Source organism: Chrysochloris asiatica, unplaced genomic scaffold (genome assembly GCF_000296735.1).
Source record: "Chrysochloris asiatica unplaced genomic scaffold, ChrAsi1.0 scaffold00133, whole genome shotgun sequence".
Classification (NCBI taxonomy): domain Eukaryota; kingdom Metazoa; phylum Chordata; class Mammalia; order Afrosoricida; family Chrysochloridae; genus Chrysochloris; species Chrysochloris asiatica.
In genome coordinates, this window is record NW_006408651.1 from 1652529 (window position 1) to 1672268 (window position 19740).

A 19740-nucleotide genomic window follows, 5' to 3' on the forward strand; every position below is an offset into this window, starting at 1 on the left:
ATTTCAGAAGCATCATCACAAACCTAAATGAAAAATATATCAAGCCAATTTTCACATCAAATTATCAGAGAAGCAAGGACAAACACGTTGAACACATTGAGTTGGAGGAGTATATTGGCAAATATTGACAAAATTCAATTTATCAGAATTAAATCTGTTTTTTAAATTTTTTGTAAAAGTTCTTAAGAATTATTAAAGACAACAGGTAAGCATTCAAGCACTTGAATGAGTTGAATGAGTAACTGAATATACTATGATTTTTCCACTTATTAAATTTTCATACATCTGTCCTACTTTTAAAAACATGTGATACAATAAGAATTTAATGCTTACCATTTTAATAGAATATAATGAAAATTACATTAATATTTCAAAATATCAAATAAATGTAAATTTCTAAAACTAAATATAAAGCTGTGAACAATGGCATCAAAATAGAGAATTTTAAATCACACAAAAGACTTTATTAAAATGTCTCATATAAGAAATGGTTATTATAATTCCATTCAGAATTTTTCTGAGCCAAAATCTGCTTCTATTTCTAAATAAGCTTTAAAAGTAAAAGTAACAATTTCTAGCACGAAATCTAAAACTCAAGCTGATTTCATGATGAAAACTAAGTTATTAACATACAAAGTAATAGATTAGAATAACATGAACTAATCCTTACCATAGTATCATTTAAAATACATATTATTTTAGAGATCAAGGGACAGTCTGTATAAAAGAGGGGAAATAATGTTATGATGCTTGACTGTCTTATAAATATTGGTTTCCCTTGCTTACTATTGTAAAGTAGACACTAGAGTGGGATAAAAAGAAATATCAGAAAACATGATTACTGAAAGCTTGTAAGCTTGTCTTCAGCCTATAACTCATTGAAACACCTAAAAGGGGCTCTAGAACTTGCCCTGTGAAACAGGCTTCTTGCAGAGCCTTGGTAGTGTATAGGACCTTAGATGTAATCCTGAGCCCCATCCAGAACCTCCCAAGGTGGGACATTCCCACCTGAAAGGACAAGCAAAATAGTCTGGAGCAGCTAGAGGAACAGAAGATACTTCTTGAAAGAAATACCAGCAGGAAAAATCAAAATCAAAAACAAAAACAGCAGTCTAAATGGCTACTACAAGTTGTTCGCTGGACAGCCATCAAGGCAAGCAATCATGTTCCTTCAGGACAACCCCCACCCCCCTCCAAGACTGAAACTCAAAGGGATCACAGAACCAGCCATGTAAGCTTGCTGGCACCCATGTTGGTCTACTGGTGAGTAGAAGTGGGGGAAAGGCAACAATGAAGATATAGACTGAGTCTGACCATATCCCCCAGACCCCTGATGACTTGGAGATGAGAAAGAGATGAGGAAAGATTGGTTGGTCCGAAGAAGGATGAGACCTGGGATCTCCTGAGCCCATGGACAAGTACATAGCCACTGAAGACTAAAGCTAAGAGTGAAGCATCCAGCTGATATGAAGTGAGGGGATAAACACAAGAACTCCCAAACTTGCATATAGCACCCTTTTGGGCTAGCCTTTATGGCTCGATAATCAGAACTCAACTAAAAGAAGATTGAAAAAAACTTGATAAGGGAAACAAGTGTAAATTGCTACAATTTGATGAACTGGACCTATGCCTATGGATGCTGTTGTTGTTATGTGCTGTGGAGTTGGTTCCACTCATAGCGGACCAGCACAGGGTTTCTGAGGCTGTAAATCTTTACAGGAGCAGAAAGTCTCATCTTTCTCCCGAGGAACAGCTGGTAGTTTCGAACTGCTGACCTTGCGGTTCACAGCCCAATTCGTAACCACTAAGGATATAATAGCTCAAAATACCAATTGAGATGGAAGAAGTCTTCATCCTACCCCCTCTGTATGCAGGGGTGATAGGGACGGGCAACTTAGGCACTGGCTACCTAAAATGAGGGGGGGGGCTATAAAGTTACAAAGTGACTGGCTTACAAGTTTTTATGAGAGAGTTTAGTTTCAGAGTGTGTGGGGGAAGGTAGAATTCCCACTGAATAGTTTGCATCTTGTCCAGACAGATCTGGTGAAACGAGATGGGGGATAAGATTCTTATGATTCAAAAGTGAGTAGTTATTATGACTAATTGTAATTGTCACAACTGTAAAGGTAGAAGTTTTGTAACATAAAGGGGGGAGTAGTTAATCTTACAGTCCAGGAACAGAGGCCTCTAGGACCATCAAGGGAGAAGAGCACAAGCAGGATGTGGGATCCTATCCATAGAAGCAGTGACACCAGAGATGGAGGCAGAGATGATGACATCGAGAGATAGAGCAGCTAAGGACTCTAGACTCATGGAAAGAGAAAGACTGTTTGCTAGCATCCAGGAGGCAAGCTTGCAGAATGTGTGGTTGTTTAAATGAGTATTTTGGTATACATCCCTCTCCCACCCACCCACAAAAAATCCCCAGAGGGAATAGAAGCAAATACTGTTGAATGATGATGCACAGAGGCGATTGTAATCACCACAATGAAACAATGAGTGTAAAACCGATGTTCTCCCATATAAACTATCGCTCAATTAACAATAAAAACTTAAAAAATTCTTTTGTGCTTTGCAAAATGTCTGAAAATGCTGTAAGAATACAGAGAAAAATCAATTCACAGGGATTATAAGAAAACTTTTAATCAATTAATTTCATTGATCATTAGTTAGCATAAGGTGAAACTACAGTTGAGGAGATAGGCTGTGCTTTTTTGTTTTGTTTTTCCATTCATTTCACAGTTTTAATCTATCATAAAATTTCTCCTTTATCTTAGACTATTCTAAGAGAAAATTTTATTTCGTTCCCTTATTTAAGGCAAGCTTGATTTTAAATGATTATTGCACTGTTAAGAACTATTGCTGTTGTTAAGTGCCATCAAAGTCGGGTCAGACTCATAGCAACCCTGCATAGGGTTTCTGAGGAGCAGCAGCTGGTTAGTTTGAACTGCCAATCTTGTGGTCCAGTGCTTATCCTACGGCGCCACACCAGACTCGTAAAGAACTTTAAATCAGACTAAACATTCTTACTTTCTACCTTTTTCAACAAAGAAAAGGTAAGCAAAATAGTGAATCGTTACAGTATGATTATCATTGTTAAAATGTTATTCATGAAATCCTGGTTTTCTGTGACTTCATAGGAGAAGGAAGTATCTATCTACATTATTCCTTTTCATGTTTAGAAACGGCCTAAGCTATGTAATAATCAATTATGACAGCATGGCTACTGATGAATACAATGGTATAGTTATTTATATGTAATGCAATTTAGATTAAGCTTCAATGTTCACATTTTTTTCAGCTATTTAAACTTGATAACAAGGTATAAAATAAAAGCCGATGGAGGCAGATTCATTTTCTTTGGAAAAGCACCGGCCACCATCACTGCCACTGCCAACACCACCACTATTCCACACCTGTACTCAATACAACCATGCAAACAAACGAAGGCCCTTTACTCCCAACTTCACAATTCAAACGTTTAAAGAAAACCCTATATAATACTTAAGTACAATTTGTGTGTAAATACTTACATTTAACTTGAGGTGCAGTATTTTATGCTGACCTTTCAAAACACTACACAATTTAATTGCTAACTTTCAGTACAACGTAACTAAAACCTAGTTTTTAAAAAAAAATAATCTAAAAAGAAAAGAATAAAAATCTTTCATCTCACCTACAAAAAACACTAAAATGCTAAAACACTAACCTTTGGTAGTAGGATTACAGTATTCTGGCTAACTGGAATGTCACAGGGTTACTGAGTAAATACTGTATCCCCAAACACTAATTCTGAAACCATGTTTCTGAACTATATTTACACATGGATTCTGCTAATGTAGGGATTTACCTTGAATGTATACTAATCCCAGGAATCCTTTGGAGGTTAACAGCAACATTATGCTACATTTCATTAATTTATCATTTACTTAATTCCCTAAAAGAGAAGAATATGAGAGGATGGCTTGTTGGCCACTGATAAACTTGTGTTTATCTGAAGGACAGTAATAGAAATTCCTCTCAACACTTAATTCTCAAGACTCTTAACATGCACAGCTCAAACATACATACAATATTAATTTTAAAAATTAGATCTGTCTGCACCAAAACCTCCTTAACAGTACGGGTTCTTCAACAAACGAAACCAACAAAGATTGGAGGAAGGATGCAGGGAATAGGTGGATGTACATGTTTCCAGTTTGTAATTAAAATTTTGAGATGTAAAATTCATCCAAAACTGTTCTTCGAATACCGTATTAAAAACAGAAGCCAACTCAAATATGAATGAAGTATAAAAAATATAAAGTTACAATGCAAAGGCATTTTAATTATCACATATAAAGGCATATTATACATAAAACATGAATATAAAGTCTTAAAATCTAAAAAAATCTGTATTTTGACTCACAATACGAATAAGTGTTCTTTAAATCATAGGTTCTATGCTCAATACAGCTAATGATAGCGTGTTGTTGAGTAAGTTCAAACTCATAGCGTCCTATATAGGGCTTCTGAGGAGCAGCTGGTGGGTCTGAGCTGCCAACCTAGTAGTTAGTAGTCCAGTGTTTATCCTACAGCACCATACCAGGACTCCAATGATAACAGTAACTATCATTTATTTAAAATATACTGTGTGACAAAGATGGTGCTGGGCTCACTATGCACACACATAATCTCACTATATCCCAAGAACACTTCTGCAAAGTATATACTGTTTCTATTTAACAGAGAGAAAAACGAGGCTCAGAAATGTTAATTAGAAGCAAAAAGAAGAACCAGCATGGTAGAACCACGAAGGTCTAACTTCAAAATTTGAATGTTTTTCTACAATCATTACTGCCTCTCTATAAAGTGAAGCAATTGAATTGAAAAATTCTCCCCACCATTTTTTATATGAATGTTTCAGTAAAGGATTCTATGTTATTCCCTTCTAAGATACTACATGATATTTGTTCAGTCATCATTTGTTTGTTTAAGCAGAGTTGTAGCTACATGTGTTTAACTTTGCTGAGAAAATTAATCTTCCTTAGAAGGACTCGAACTTTCCAGTGTGAAAGCCTAAGGTATTCAAAATTTCATTTCTTATTACCAGATATTACAGGCACTGTTCAAAGATATTTGTCTTGTGAAAGCATCCATTTTTTAATTTTATATATGGAGACTATGAACAGTAACAAATAACATTGCACAGAAAATTAGAAAAATACCAGCACAAATTTAAACTCTTACCTTTCTTGCCCAAGTCAGATATTTTATTGAAAAGCATGTTACAGTGCTTAAAAAGCCAAAGGACAATTCAGAATTGGAAAAAAAGAAATTAAGGAACCCATTATTTTCAGTAAAATTTTGCATACAAAAAAACAGAGACCAGGAAAACAGTTTATGGTCTGATACACTAGAGTTCCATGACAAACACATATATATAGCATATCTCCATCAAGTGAAACTTAATCACCTTTTTACAATTTAGAGAGGGAAGGCAGCTTGTAGTATGGTTAAGCCATGTATCATCAATACCATGAAGCAAATCTATCAGTTGTAATAGCTTCTATAAAATACCACAGTGAGATTGCAATAAGCCTAGAAAATGGGCTACAAATCCCAGCTATGCTCAAGCAAGCAGTGAACCAAAAATAAAAATAGGTAAAACTGAACCAAGAACTAGATAGCATTCATCTAGATTCATGATTGGTAAGGCAAAGTTCATAGGCCAAGGTTTTAAAGTGACTTATTCATATCTAAAAGACAGACATTATTCAAAATAAAATAAAAGCATTTATGCAATTCAGAAAAGGAACAACAACAAAAAAAAATCATGATTTTTCCATTCCAAAGAACAAAGCACACAAAAGCTAACTTACAGTTACCAAATATCTTTGAAATATGAATTAGATAAATATGCAATGGTAACAAGACACAACTTGTACTTTATCATTTTTAATCTCTCCAGTCTAAAAAGGCAATCTAAAAGGTGATCTGTAAGACACTGCAACGTAAAACATTTACTGATTTGAGACTGTAAAATCTTTACGTAAAAGAGTCAACTTTACGCTTCTTTTCCAAAGATCATATTTAAGTTGGCCATTAAATGCTGAATTAACAATCTATATATAATATAAAAATACATGTACTAAATCACATTTTAATCAATCATTAGAACTTAATAAAAATGTTAATTATCCTAACATAACCGTCTTGAGGAACTCAAATGGCCTGAAGGTAGTATCAAGTATAGCATCAATAAAAATGCTGGTTTCTTCCTGTTTGCTAAAAATAAGCTCATACCAATTTCAGATACTCACAGTGATACATATGATTTGCCATTCTAAGGATATGCAAGCATCTCTTGATTTAGATCCAAAACATGATTCAAAGTCATACAGTATTTGTTGAAATCCCAGCTTTTACATGATTTCATTAAGTTCAAAGTCAAAAATCATCATTTTGATTGGCTTCAGGTATCAGAAAAGCAGATAATTTAATAGTGACAGTAACTGAATCTGTTAGTGCAAACGAGTTATCGTTATGTGTAGTTTATAATTAAGGCAATTTTCATTAATACAATGAAAACTCTGCCATAATGTACAATGGGTTTGCAGTATAGAGCAGATAATCCAAGTAGGAAGCCAACTGAATAAAATACAAACTCTACCAAAAATTATCAACCTTACTTAACCCTTGATAAAAAATTATCAATCTTAGCCCTTCATAAAACACCCTGAGTAAAATGCAAACATTTTTTTTATAATGCTGATTATAATAACACTCCTCTAAAAATGAACCATCCATATCAGGGTATCCCATTCTTCAGTTACAACAGGACATGTAAAAATTAATTCTTAACCAGTCACAACAGAAACATGAAGGAATGCTTACGTTAAATCTGAAAGTTTTTAAATTTCCCAATTTTGGCAACAATTTGGCAAAACAAACAAAAAAAAAAGGAATCAAGGGTTCAAAAAAAAAAAAACTATAAAAGAGAAAAATATATATAATTTACAGTAGTCTCTACCCACCCTGGGCCAACCTAGGTGCCTAGAGAGCCTCCCCAATCAGATTCACTTCTGGCTAAAAGGAAGAATACCGTCCTCCAGCAAAAACAGCCCCATCTTTTCATCAAAGAGGCTCTCACTTCAGTGATATTCCTCCAGGGAAGAGGACAGGAGCCAGGTTCCCTCGAATGTCATTCCCCAGATGTTCAAAACGTAACTAATTTATTAGCATTAGAAGATTTGGTTTATAGGGGAATCTCACTGGTCCAGTTTGTAGCCTACAAAAAAATGGATTATTTTTAGGTATAACATTAGAATATGAAAAAAAGGATGAGGATGTGACTTTTTATTCCATAGAAATGGAAACATTTCCAAACAAGGCCATTAAATAAAAAAGCATGCCTACCATTGAAGTTGGGGTCCCTCCAGATTTTTTAATACTCTTTGAAGGCATTCCATGAAGACGACTGAGTCTAGCTTGGAAACCTGAAAAATCAAAGCACTCAATTTAGGAAAGTCTATAATCGCTGAAGCATATAAGAAGACCCTATTAATGTAGAATTAAAATTAAGTATGGGGGGTGGGAACACACCGTGAATACTAGTAGGGAAAATGCAAAACCCACATTTAAAAGATCTGAAGCAATGCCTAGTTGGGTTCTAAAGCATTCAGCTCCTAACTATCCATTATTCAAGCACTAGGATATTATCTAAGGCTGTCCTTTCTCCTAATTCACCTTCCATCTATTCCAACATTTTTTCCAATGGCTCCAGCGAAAAAGCAAGTCAATTTTGCTGGTCATTTGAAAGCGTGGTAAATGTAGTGGCTGAATTAGTGCCACCATGTTGACATTTAGTATCTTGTATTAGATCCCTTCCTTTTCATGTTAGCCTATCCACTTTCAAGGGAGACTCCAGGATTTATCATCGTATCCACCAGTCACACAGCTACTGACCTCTTCTGCCCGGATGTGACATAAGGGGGAAAGAACCAGTTAAGATACTTTCAAAGACAGGATCTGGTACATTTTTGTCTAGCTCAGTAGGATCTTCCTTCTCCCACCAGGGCACGACTCCAGTGATACCGCAGGCTCCACCTGATTCTTTTTCATAGAACCAGTCACTCTGCTCATCATCACCTGTAAAAATACCACAAACCCCCAAAGATTCAGTTTTATCATCCCAAACCACACAATTATGGTTGTCAGGTTCATCAAGTAGTAACACAGGACATTAGTTAAACTTGAATACAGAAAAACAACAAGTATATTTACTACAACTATGTCCCAAATATTTGTATTTAATTTTTAGGACATGTATTTCCAAATAGTATGTGTGACATACTTCCACCAAAAATTACTTGCTATTTATATAAAATTCTAATTTAATTGCATTCTATCTGGAACCCCATAAATTACCAATGAAGGAAATCTCTTTATTATACATCACAGCTTCACTTCAGAAATGCATTCAAACAATAAGACAGGTACTGCCATCAACAGGCAAAATGGAAAGTTTAAGAACTAATTCTGAAATGTGAAAAACAGTAACAACTGTAGGTACAATTATTTGACTACTCTTTCTACATTAAGCAAAAGCAAGTGTTAATCTCCTTGCTGGGAATTAAATGGTATAAAAACTGTGGAACCCGTTCTTTGCAGCTGATAATGGTATATAATTAGCTTAATTTCATAATTTGTATGTAATGTAAAAGGGGAAACAATCATGAACAGATGTGACTAACTGAAATTAATCTGATTAAGTTCATTAAGAAATACTTTTGAAAAAGTTGATTTCAAATGAAAAGTGACAGTACAACAGGCTTTAGGAACAAACTGGGTTTGACTACAGCAGGCCAGTTATTTTGAAAAAGTCACACATCCAGTAAGTTACACTCTGAAGAACATCCCTGAGTGTGACTGAATAGTGATCAATTTAAAACTCAGTCTGAAATGTGTCAGTGGAGGGAATTAGCAATGTTTTCTTTTTGTTTTATTAAAGACATGTATTATTGTTGCTGTTAAGTGTAACTGAGTGGGTTTCAACCCATAGCAACGCTGTATTGGGTTTCTGAGAACCATCCGGTGGGTTTGAACTGCTGATCTTACAGTGCCATACCAATCACAGATAAAAATTCTTTAAGAATAAGAGGCAAATAGCATTCTGAAATAGATCGGAGACACATTAAGCCTTCTCATGAGTCTCAAATTCCACTATTAATTCTGGTTCCTAAAAGACTAGGAGTCCTGATGTGGCTGGCGCCTTAAGATAAGCACTTGACCACAAGGTTAGTTTGAACCGTAAGATTGGCAGTTCAACTCTACCAGCTGCTCTTTAGAAATCCTATCCAGTCTGAATCCGCTGGATCGCACTTAACAACCACAAGGAAGAGGACTGGTATTTTCAATTGCCTCATTTGCATGCGAAAGTTGGTCAATGAATAAGGAAGACCAGAGAAGCACGCATTTGAATTGTGGTAACAAGTACCATCATGTTTGGTAAAGTGGCAGCAAAAATGAGAAAGACCCTGTACAAGATGGATTGACACCATGGTAGCAGCAATGTGCTCAAATATAACAACTGTGAAGATGGCACAGAACCGGGCAGTATTCTGCTCTGTTGTGCACAGGGCTGTATGAGTCAGAACCAATTCTAAGGCACCGAACAACAAAGAGCCATCACAACTGTCATAAGCTTTTTCCATTTCAATAAAACAACTATTTATTTCCAAAATCTTACTTGCAATCAATTTAAAAGAAAATTTAAAACATACAAAAAACAAAAAAACCCACCCTTCGACTTTGATGAAAAATGGCTTTATGGGAAACAGCAGTATTTCAAAGTACAATGAGTGAGCATTTTAAAAGGATCTGGAAAACCAAAATCAGTAGCTTGTTTCAACTGAAGGCTAATACAAATAAGTTAAATAGAAACAACAAAAATGAGAACAATCTCCCAAGACTCAAATATCAACCAATACTTTAACTGTGAGTCATATTAAAATTTTAAAAATCAAATTTAAGCACACAAAAAAGAAGTGTCACTTGAAACTGACTTCCCTAGATCATAATTCCCAGTAAGATAATGCTACCTGTCCACAAAATCAGTTTGAAGTGCAAGGTCGGTGGTTCAAACTCCCCGGCCACTCCTGGGAAACCCTTTACAGGGTAGCTATGAGTCGGAACCGACTTGACGGCACTTAACAACAGAAACTATATACTACCAGAAGCATTGGTAGTGTAGTGGTTACGAACTGGGCTTCAAACTTTAAGGTCACCAGTTCGAAACTACCAGCTGTTTCACAGGAGAAAGATGAGGCTTTCTGCTCCCATAAAGATTAACAGCCTCAGAAACCCTGTACAAGTTCACAATGAGTCAGAAGCGACTCCACGGCACATCATATCACGATGATGATTATATACTACAGTAGTCCTCGTGTGATGGTATAGGATATGGGTTATGATCCTGGACTACTATCCTCAAGGTCGGTAGTTCAAACTCACCAGCCACTCCTTGGAAACCCTGTACAAGGTTGCTATGAGTTGAAACCAACCCAACAGCAATTAACAACATTATAATATAAAAAGTTTCTTGTATTTTACTTTTAATTGGAAGATCAAATAGCTAATGATTAACAACTTTGGCTCTGAAGTCAGACAGCACAATTAGAATTCTAGTGTTTTGTAAAGTAGAAGTCACTTCAACTTTATTATCCAAGGTTTCCTCATTAAAAAAAAAATTTTTAGGAATCTTAAAGGGTTGTCTCAAAGTAAGAAATTAAAGTAAATGAAATGCAAGAAAAGCATGCAGCACGTGAAATACTGTAAACTCACAATGAAACCTAACATATTAAACTGCTTTTCAAAGCCTTGCCAAAAGTTCTTTTTTTTCCAAAATGCTTTCATTTAATTTCATGGCTCATAATTCGACAGTCCTAAATACAACCTTCGGTGCTTCCTATTGTTGTTAAGTGTGACTGAGTCAATTCTGACCCATATGACCCTTGTATAGGGTGTACAAGGAGCAGCTGGTGAGCTTGAACCACCGATCTTGCAGTTCAAATAACTTTGCAGTCTGGTGCATTAACCCACAACAACCTTAGGTAAACATTTATATTTAAATAACTACTTAGATATATTATAAAGGTAATCAGACTCACTCATAACACTGAGATTCTAACATATTTTGGTAAAGTTCACTGAACTGCAAGATGCCTATACTTTTAAAACAGTCTCTATTTGTGTGGGGCAAACAGCTTTTAAATTAAACAAAAAATAATGTCATCTAATTTATTTTACTGATACTGCCAAAGGGAAAGTGAAAGAAAAAAGAGTGAGCCAGCTATACTTTTTTTATATACCATTAAACTGTTTCTTTATAATTTAAAACAATAAGCCTTAACTTTTTTTTTCTCCTTAAAACTTAATACCTCTTCAGTATGCTCAAGAGAAATGGACAACATTTGGGGTATTTTTGGGTATGTCTCCTAAGGTTTTCATGTTTTCTTCCAGAACAGGTAGCTTCAAAACACTGCCATGTTAAGTGTAAAAAGCTTCAGGAAATTTCAAAGATTGAAAAGATCTAAATTATAAGACAATTCTGAATTCATGAATTCAATATAATCCTGAATTCATGAAAATCACCTAATTACTTGAAAACTCGATGGAATGAATAAATGTCAACGCTGAATAAAAATGACAAATGGCTTGTAAATCCACCTTTATTAATGCTTACACAGTTTTCAATATATTTGGAATCAGTTGCCTTCCCAACTTGCTAAAAGGGACTACATTGAAAAAGATTGAAGTTATGCAAAGCTTTCTCAAGGAAATTGCTAATCCTTCCTTAATGTGATTAGCTCCACATGCTGATTCCTGGAGACAATCAAGGGGTTTATTTATAACTTTAGGTCACAGCCTGTGAAAGACCATACAATATACCAAACTCCAGTCCGTTTAATAGTGTGTGCAGTCATCAACTTAGAAATCACTCGTAATAAACACAGCTTAAAATGAAGACGTTTTTCCAAAGAGAGAACACAGAGCCCGTCAGTACCTTGTCTTCCCTCATCGTTGGTAAACAAACCAGCATCAGTACTGCTGAGACTGCTGGAATCACTGTAATAAGGAAACAGAAAGAAACAGATCAAAACAACAATTGATCTCTCAGTCGTAAAATTTTAAAGAGACATGGCAGCTCAGAAATGGAACTTAAGCCTGACAAAGATCTCAAAGAAAATAAGATTTTTTTAAATCAAACTGCAAATATGCTGGTTCCATTAACTACAGAGCATATTATTTTTGGCACATAAAACCACAGGAATCTAATGGGACCCTGACAGTAAACCAGATGTGACTGCAAGGAGGTCTGACACAATTGATGCATTTTATTATCTGCTTTCATCAAATGCTCACTGCTCCTTTCTTATGCCATGTAATTCAGCTTGAGGCCAGGGTACCACTGCTCAATAAAATGGGGAAAGTCTCCATCAAAAGCAGGCTAAGCCTTTCTTGAGTACATGAAATACATAGGCCTTAGGATGCTGTTACTTTTCATAACCACATTTTCAAATATTCTAGAAAAGACTTCGCTTAAAAATTCACAACTTCTGTATTACTCGGCAATGGAGAAAATAAAAGTTTACAATGATGACAATTCACTAAATCAAGTTTATGCTCACTCTGAGTAAAAATGATTCTGGCCAATATTAAGAGGGGGTTACACAAAAAGGACACTGTCATAGAAGTTCTAGGGAATGGCAGTCAAATTTAACATAATAATGACAACAAAGAGAACTATGTGACTGAGATGAGCAACCTATCAGTATTAGTGTTAACAGAAGCACTGTTGTTAAGTGCCATGGAGTTGGTTCAAACTCATATAAAGACTCTATAAAGGCTTTCTAAGGAGAGGCTGGTAGATTTGAACCACCAACTTGCAGTTCAAATGGACCTTGCGGTCCAGTGCTTGTCCTACAGCGTCACACCAGGACTTCAAATAGAAGCATTACTTACATGATAATCTAGTTAGCAGAAACTGCCATGTCAACAAAGAATATAGCAAGAAGTTTGACCTGTAAATAAATTAAGTGATACTCTTCAAAAGTTTTCAGGTACTTTCTTCTTTCTATAATTTTGTATTTTAACCAATCAGTAAATCTCCCCACGTGATTACTTTCAATTAAAATAAGTTTTCAATAAGCATATAAAATGCTATAAACTGACTCACTTAAAAAACAAACAAATAGTAAAGAACAATTAAGGATATTGTAGTACGGACTTTACTTAATAATGTTGTTGTTGTTATTAAGTGCCGTGGAGTTGTGACGCTGCACAGGGTTCCCAAGGCTGTAAATCTTTACGGGAGCAGAACACCTCATCTTTCTCCAGAGGAACCGCTGGTAGTTTCGAACTGCTGACCTTGCGGTTCACAGCCCAATTTGTAACCACTACGCTACCAGAGCTCCTTACTTAATAATGGATCTGTACTGGCTCTTTAGAGTCCTGGTGTGGTACTTAGGATGTAAGCCCACCAGGCGCTCCTCGGAAACCCTATACAGGGTTGCCATGAGTAGGAACTGACTCAACAGCATACAACAACATTGGCTCATTAGTTGAGACAAATGTACTACTACAAAAGAAAAATTAAAAATAAATACATGTAGATCTTTCACATGCATATGCCTGCCCGCACATGCACACACATCCCTTGTAGACTGTCTTCTGTTACAAAATTTTAAATTACTTCCTCCTACTTAGATTAAATTTGGATTTCAAGGCAATCTATGGGTAAACTCCCACGTAAATTATTCCTCTCTATCCCATCTCTGACCTCTATGCTTATGTTTTCTTTTCTCCAAGACTACCTAATTCTTTCCTTCCCGCACTCTCAAAAATATACGGAAATCATAGAGATATGTTTACATGCATGCATCCATGGTCCTTTATTTAAATTTCATCTCACTAACAGTTAACTAGTGGGTCTATGGCATCACACAACTGTCACTGCGACCAATAAACCACAGGGAGAACATAACTACAAGCAAGCCTTTTTCATTTTCAGCATGAAAATGGTGGTCATTAAGACTTACCTGCAGCTGAAGATAAGTTTTCTGCTGGCTTTTTTGGTAGGACTTTTTGAGCACAGTACTCAATGGCACCATATTATGTTTGTTGAATAAATGGATGTACACAAATCTCAATCCCCTGCTCCCATCTCTTTCTTTCCTGTATTTTCTGTATTTGAAACCTGGGCATTGTTTTAAAGTCTTTCTCATTCATCCTCCAAAATATAGACACCATCCCAATGATTGTAACTTTAGTTTCCCAATGGATAGCTTAAAATGTAAGGCATACTTCTTTTTATTGGGTTTCACTTTATTGTGCTTCACAGATACTGCATTTTTCTTACAAACTGAAGGTCTATTTTCCTAACAACATGTGCTTAATTCATATCTCTAAGTGCCATTTGGTAATTCTCACAGTATTTCAAACATCTTATAATGCCACTGCGTACTTTTCCAGTGTAAATATAACTTTTCCAGTGTAAATATATATGCACTGGGAAAACAAAAAATTTCCTATGACTTGATTCGTTGTGATATTTGCTTTATTAAAGTGGTTTGTTGTTATTGTTAAGTGCCATCAACTCAGTTCCAAACTCATAGCAATCCTTTATAGGGTTTCCAAGGAGCAGCTGGTGAGCTTGAACCACCAACCTGTGATTCAAACCGACTTTGAGGTCCAGTGCTTATCCTATGCAGCTAGTGTGCCATGACACTGGTGACACTGCTTACCTGCATCACCGCTTTCCTCATCTCCACCCTGGCCTCCCTATTTCCTTTCATGCTAATTTCCTAGCCCATCCTGTCTTCTCTTTGCTTTGGGCAAATATTGTCCTTTTTGCTCTTGTATCGCCGACTATAACTGTTTTAATTGCTCTTAAATATTTATTCCATATTATTATAACCATAATCAACAATGGACTGAAGACCAAAGTTAAACACTGTCATCAAGTCGATTCTGATTCGTAGCTGCCTTGGATAGGGATTTCGAGTCTGTAAAAAAGAGCAGTCTTGGCCTTTTTCTTGTGGAGTGGCTGGTGGGAGTGCCAAGCTTGCAGTTCAAACTGACCTTGCGGTACGGTGCTTATCCTATAGGCGCCACTTTGTGAGTGAGTCTTCTGAGTGAGGTACAGAATTCAAGGAAGCAGTGGGGAGCGAGCCTGCCTGTGTGTCAGAAGTGAAGGCATCTGAGGAAGTAGTTGGAAAGCCCCAGATTCGTAGCCAGCAAGTCAGAAGTAGATCATGGGGTCCCCCAAACTTGCAGCTGGCATCAGACTTCTTAGGCAAAGTTTACTGCTTAAAGATCCGTGCCTGATTAATTTGAGATCTGACATAGCCATCCATGGTGGTGGTTGTTGTTAAGTGCCGTCGAGTCAGTTCCGACCCATAGCGACCCTGTACAGGGTTTCCGAGGGTGTAAATCTTTACGGAGTAGAAAGTCTCATCTTTCTCCCGAGGAGCAGCTGGTAGTTTCGAACCGCTGACCTTAAGGTTCGCAGCCCGATTCGTAACCACTACGCTACCAGAGCTCCCTCCATGGTGGTTAGTGTTGGAGAAAGAAGTACTTACCTGTGCAGCTGAACTGTAGTTGATTCTCACATTTGGTATCAGAGAGGAGGGATTTGACTACCGACACACTTTAATGATTTTATTCTGTCACTTTAGAGTCAGGTGCATATTTCTTTTACGGAAAGAATGCTAAACATTGAAGGTACTTTCTTAACAGGTATAAATGTCTTTTGAAACTACTTTTAAAGCTTTCCTAATGTAAAAACCTATATTTCTTTTTAGAGCTATATAAGCAGTATTTTAAATTTAAGTAGTATTTTACTTTGCATTATGCAGGGCTGCTATGGGTCAGAACCAACTTGAAGGCACTAAACAACAACATCCATACAATCATGGTGTGGCACTGTAGGATAAGCACAGGACTGCGAACCACAAGGTCAGCAGTTCAAACCCATCAGTTGCTCCTCGGAAACAGTACACAGGGTTGCTATGGTAGGAACCAACTCAACTATACTTAACAACAACAAAAGTTTCCGAAGAGGATGTTTTCACTCATGAACATTTTTACAAACACTTTTGCTAATTCTAACTTACAATTAAGTTTACCCTAATAATTTGTTCTTTGTCCTTGGTTCTAATATACTAATGGAGTCCCAATTGGCACTGTAGAATAAACACTGGACTACAAAGTCGGCACTTCAAACTCACCAGTCACTCCTCAGAAGCCCTAAACAGGGCCCGCTATAAATTGGAATCAACCTGACAGCACTTTGACAACAACAACATATAACCTAATACAGATATGAACACCTATAAGCCTAACATATATGTAAATACTTTTTTATAATGATCAGGAGTGAATGATGGGAGTTACACCTCTTATTCCCTCTAGGGGATATGTCCTAAGAAGCAGATCAACAGAAGCAGACATTAAAAAAAGGAGGGGTTTGTATAACCAATCCAGAAAGCAGGTTATCTAACTGCAAAGAATCCAGAATTGAGTAAATTATTTCCACTTCTGCATACCATCCAGCCTCCCAGCAAAAGAGCAAGATAATTACTTTCAAGTTAGGCTGAGTAGACCTCAGTCAACATGGCCCAATACACATAATTATAAGCATACTTCTCATTCTGGTATAAACATGGAAACTTACAATGAAGAAATGCAAATACCATATATTTTTCAAAGGATTTCTGAATTTTTTTTTACTTCTTTCTTTATAAGAAAAACTACATATATAGCAAACCATCTCTAAGAAAAGGGCCTTTCTATTCTTTTTTGCAGTCCTGTTTATTATTACTGGATTCAGGTCCTATTCATCTTTGCAGTCCTGTTTATTATTACTGGATCCATAGTTCAGTATTTATATGATTAAAGTGATACAAAACCAACAAAATAAAAATCAAATTCTCTTTTTCAGACCATTTCTGAGTTGTTTTTTTGTTGTTGTTTTCCCCTGGGCTCATAGTTCTGTATTTGGTTTTACGGACATACTACAAAAAAGATGAAAGTTCTCAAATCTTTCAGGTAGCAAGCATCACTTCTGTGTTAAAGAAAAACAATCAAATTTTGATGCTGCAAAAATAGTACTTTAACAATTATCATTATGGTATTCCTGTTTTCTAGAGTGGGTAAGATTAAACTAATTGCCAAAGGACCTTTATTTCTCCCATTTTTCAAATGACAATCTTAGGTGCTTCGAGACTATAAATGTACTGCAAGTAAACGTTGCTTTGAACCGCAAGGTCGGCGGTTCAAGCTCACCAGCTACTCCTTGGAAACCCTATACAGGGTCGCTATGGATCAGTACAGACTCAATGGCACTACACAATAACAACAGACTGTAAATTGGATTTCACAAATTTTAAGTGATCATCATAATTCATAGCATGCTGCGCTATTTTTAAAAATATCTAAGCCACACACAATTAATGGCAGCCATCAACTTTTGATTTTTAGGAATCAGAACAGGCTTGTCCATCTTAACACTCTAAACAGGATTAAAAGCTAAACCTCTATATTTAAGCAAATAAATAACTATGTACCCAGTTCTAGGGGCTACAAACATGTTGATTCAAAAGCACATTCTTTTCCACAGAAAAGACATTCTCTCTTCTCTTTTGTAGCTGAAAATTAAGTCAATGTAACACAATCAAATGACTATAAATCACAAAAGCAATTTTGTTGTGTGCTAAACAGTATAAATTATTAAGATCTATAACCACAGTTAAATGGTACTATCACTATCATTATTCTATATTATAATTATGTTAAAACAGAATTAAAATACAGAAACACATTCAATCACAACCATTGATGACAATATTTTTATATCAAAAGATTTAAAAATCACCTTTCGCTCATGAGTTCATCTGAGACTTTTTGCTCTTCATATTCCATTTTGTCCTTATTGGTCTGGCTTATCTCCTCACTTTCTAAAACTACTCCTTCATCTTGGATTTTGGGTCCTTGTCTAATGATTTTCAATCTTCTTTTTTTGACTTTGTTCTTGGTAAACTCTTGATATTGGTAAGCTCTATCATAGTCCATGTCCTGGTCTCTAGAGCCCTCGAGCGGCTGGGTCATTGCCCGTTTGTTGGAGATGTCCTGCGGTAGATCCACTGCCATGCGCTTGACCTTCCTCCTCCTGCGTAGAGTTCTATTCCCCAGGTTGTCCACAACAAGGTCAGACTCATGCCACAGGGGTCTTTTCCCTCGAACATTATTATTTAAGTTTGCTGGCCTGCGCTTTGCTACTAACATTTGGTCATCGGAGTCACTATGATCCTTTTTATTATTATAGTGGTTCTCTCTATAGTCCTTGCTTGGCTCTTCTAAACTAGAATCAGAACCTTCACTTAAGCAGTGGCCAGTCTCCCAAGGATGGTGAACATTATAGGACCGCCGTTTCCTCCCTCTCCTTTTCCTGGCTTGTCGTTTCAGTGGGCATGATATACTTCGGGAATGGTCTCCAGTGTCAGCAAACCCACCCCGAGCTTGCTCTGAGCTCTCCTCCAATGCCGAGACAAGATCATGAACCAGTTCCTCCATGGTTCGACTGAAATGCCTACATTTTTCAGAGAAAGGAGAAAAAGAAAAGGAAACCGTATTAACCAACAACTCTGTAGGAAAAGGATGAGGTTTTCTGCTCCTGTATAGATTCGCAGCCTTCGGAATCAGTCAAAACCAAATTGACAGTACACAACAACAACAACAGGTTTCCGTAACAGACAAAGGAGTACTGGTGGCACTGTGGTTAAGCACTGGGCTGCAGCCGGAAAGTTCTGCAGTTCTAACCTACCATTGACTCCCCAGGAGAAAAGATATGGGGGATCTGCCTTTAAAGATCACACCTAAAAAACCCTTTGGCACAGTTCTCTCCTACAGCCATGCTAGGGCTCAGAATTGATTTGATGGCAACAGACTTCACATACATCTGACTGAATTCAACTGAAATTAATAGTCATTACTAAGAAATATTTCAAAGCTATTTGATTTTCCTATCCAAGATACGAGTTTCAAATATCCTAAAACTTTTTAAGTCCTTTATTGTACAATTTTTTTTTTTAAATTATATAGGAATAACTTCAAGATAGGTCAAAGTAGTACCAGCAATGAAAGGTCCAAGTGTGTTCACATTTTTACTGTAATGACGAAAAGGTTCCTTTCTGCTGAAATCTCTGTTCCTTGTTATTTACACCGGTTCCCAGAGGAAGTTTCTATTAAGTATAGAAACTTTCTCATTCTCCTCTGGTTTCTAAGTAAAAAGGAAGCATGGAATCTTCTACTTACCACAGGCTGTACCTAGACACTGCTGTGATCCGTGGACCGAAAGACAAGTACTTCAGGAAGCGGAATATGTGTGAAAAATAAGTTAACCAAATACTACCAAGACTTGGCAATCTGATCCCTTAAAGATCAAGGTCTAGAAAAGTCTATGAGGCAATTCTATTGCCATATGGGGTCACTATGAGTTGAAAAACACTTGCTGGCACCCAACAACAAAAACAACAGGCATATGCAACCAAGGCCACAGTAATCTCATATCCCAATGAAGCTGAAACTTGGTTCACATCCACACCAGAGCCTCACTGTATAAAATGGTCCTTCCTTTTTCTTACAGTTCATTCTAAAGCAGTTTCTTGAACATTGGTTTTTGCCTTTTTTTTTTTTTTT

The 19740-nt window shown here is 36.5% G+C and overlaps 1 protein-coding gene across 1 annotated transcript in view; it reads right to left on the reverse strand.

The window, feature by feature from the left end:
- The window catches only part of GPATCH2 (G patch domain containing 2), a 226566-nt gene that overhangs the window by 195146 nt on the left and 11680 nt on the right, over nt 1-19740 (reverse strand). The window contains exons 2-5 of the mRNA XM_006869709.1: nt 17918-18631; nt 12047-12108; nt 7948-8130; nt 7399-7478 (exon numbers count right to left, since the gene is read on the reverse strand). Coding sequence (XP_006869771.1) covers nt 7399-7478; nt 7948-8130; nt 12047-12108; nt 17918-18631 — 1039 coding nt within the window. The remainder of the gene's footprint in view (nt 1-7398; nt 7479-7947; nt 8131-12046; nt 12109-17917; nt 18632-19740) is intronic.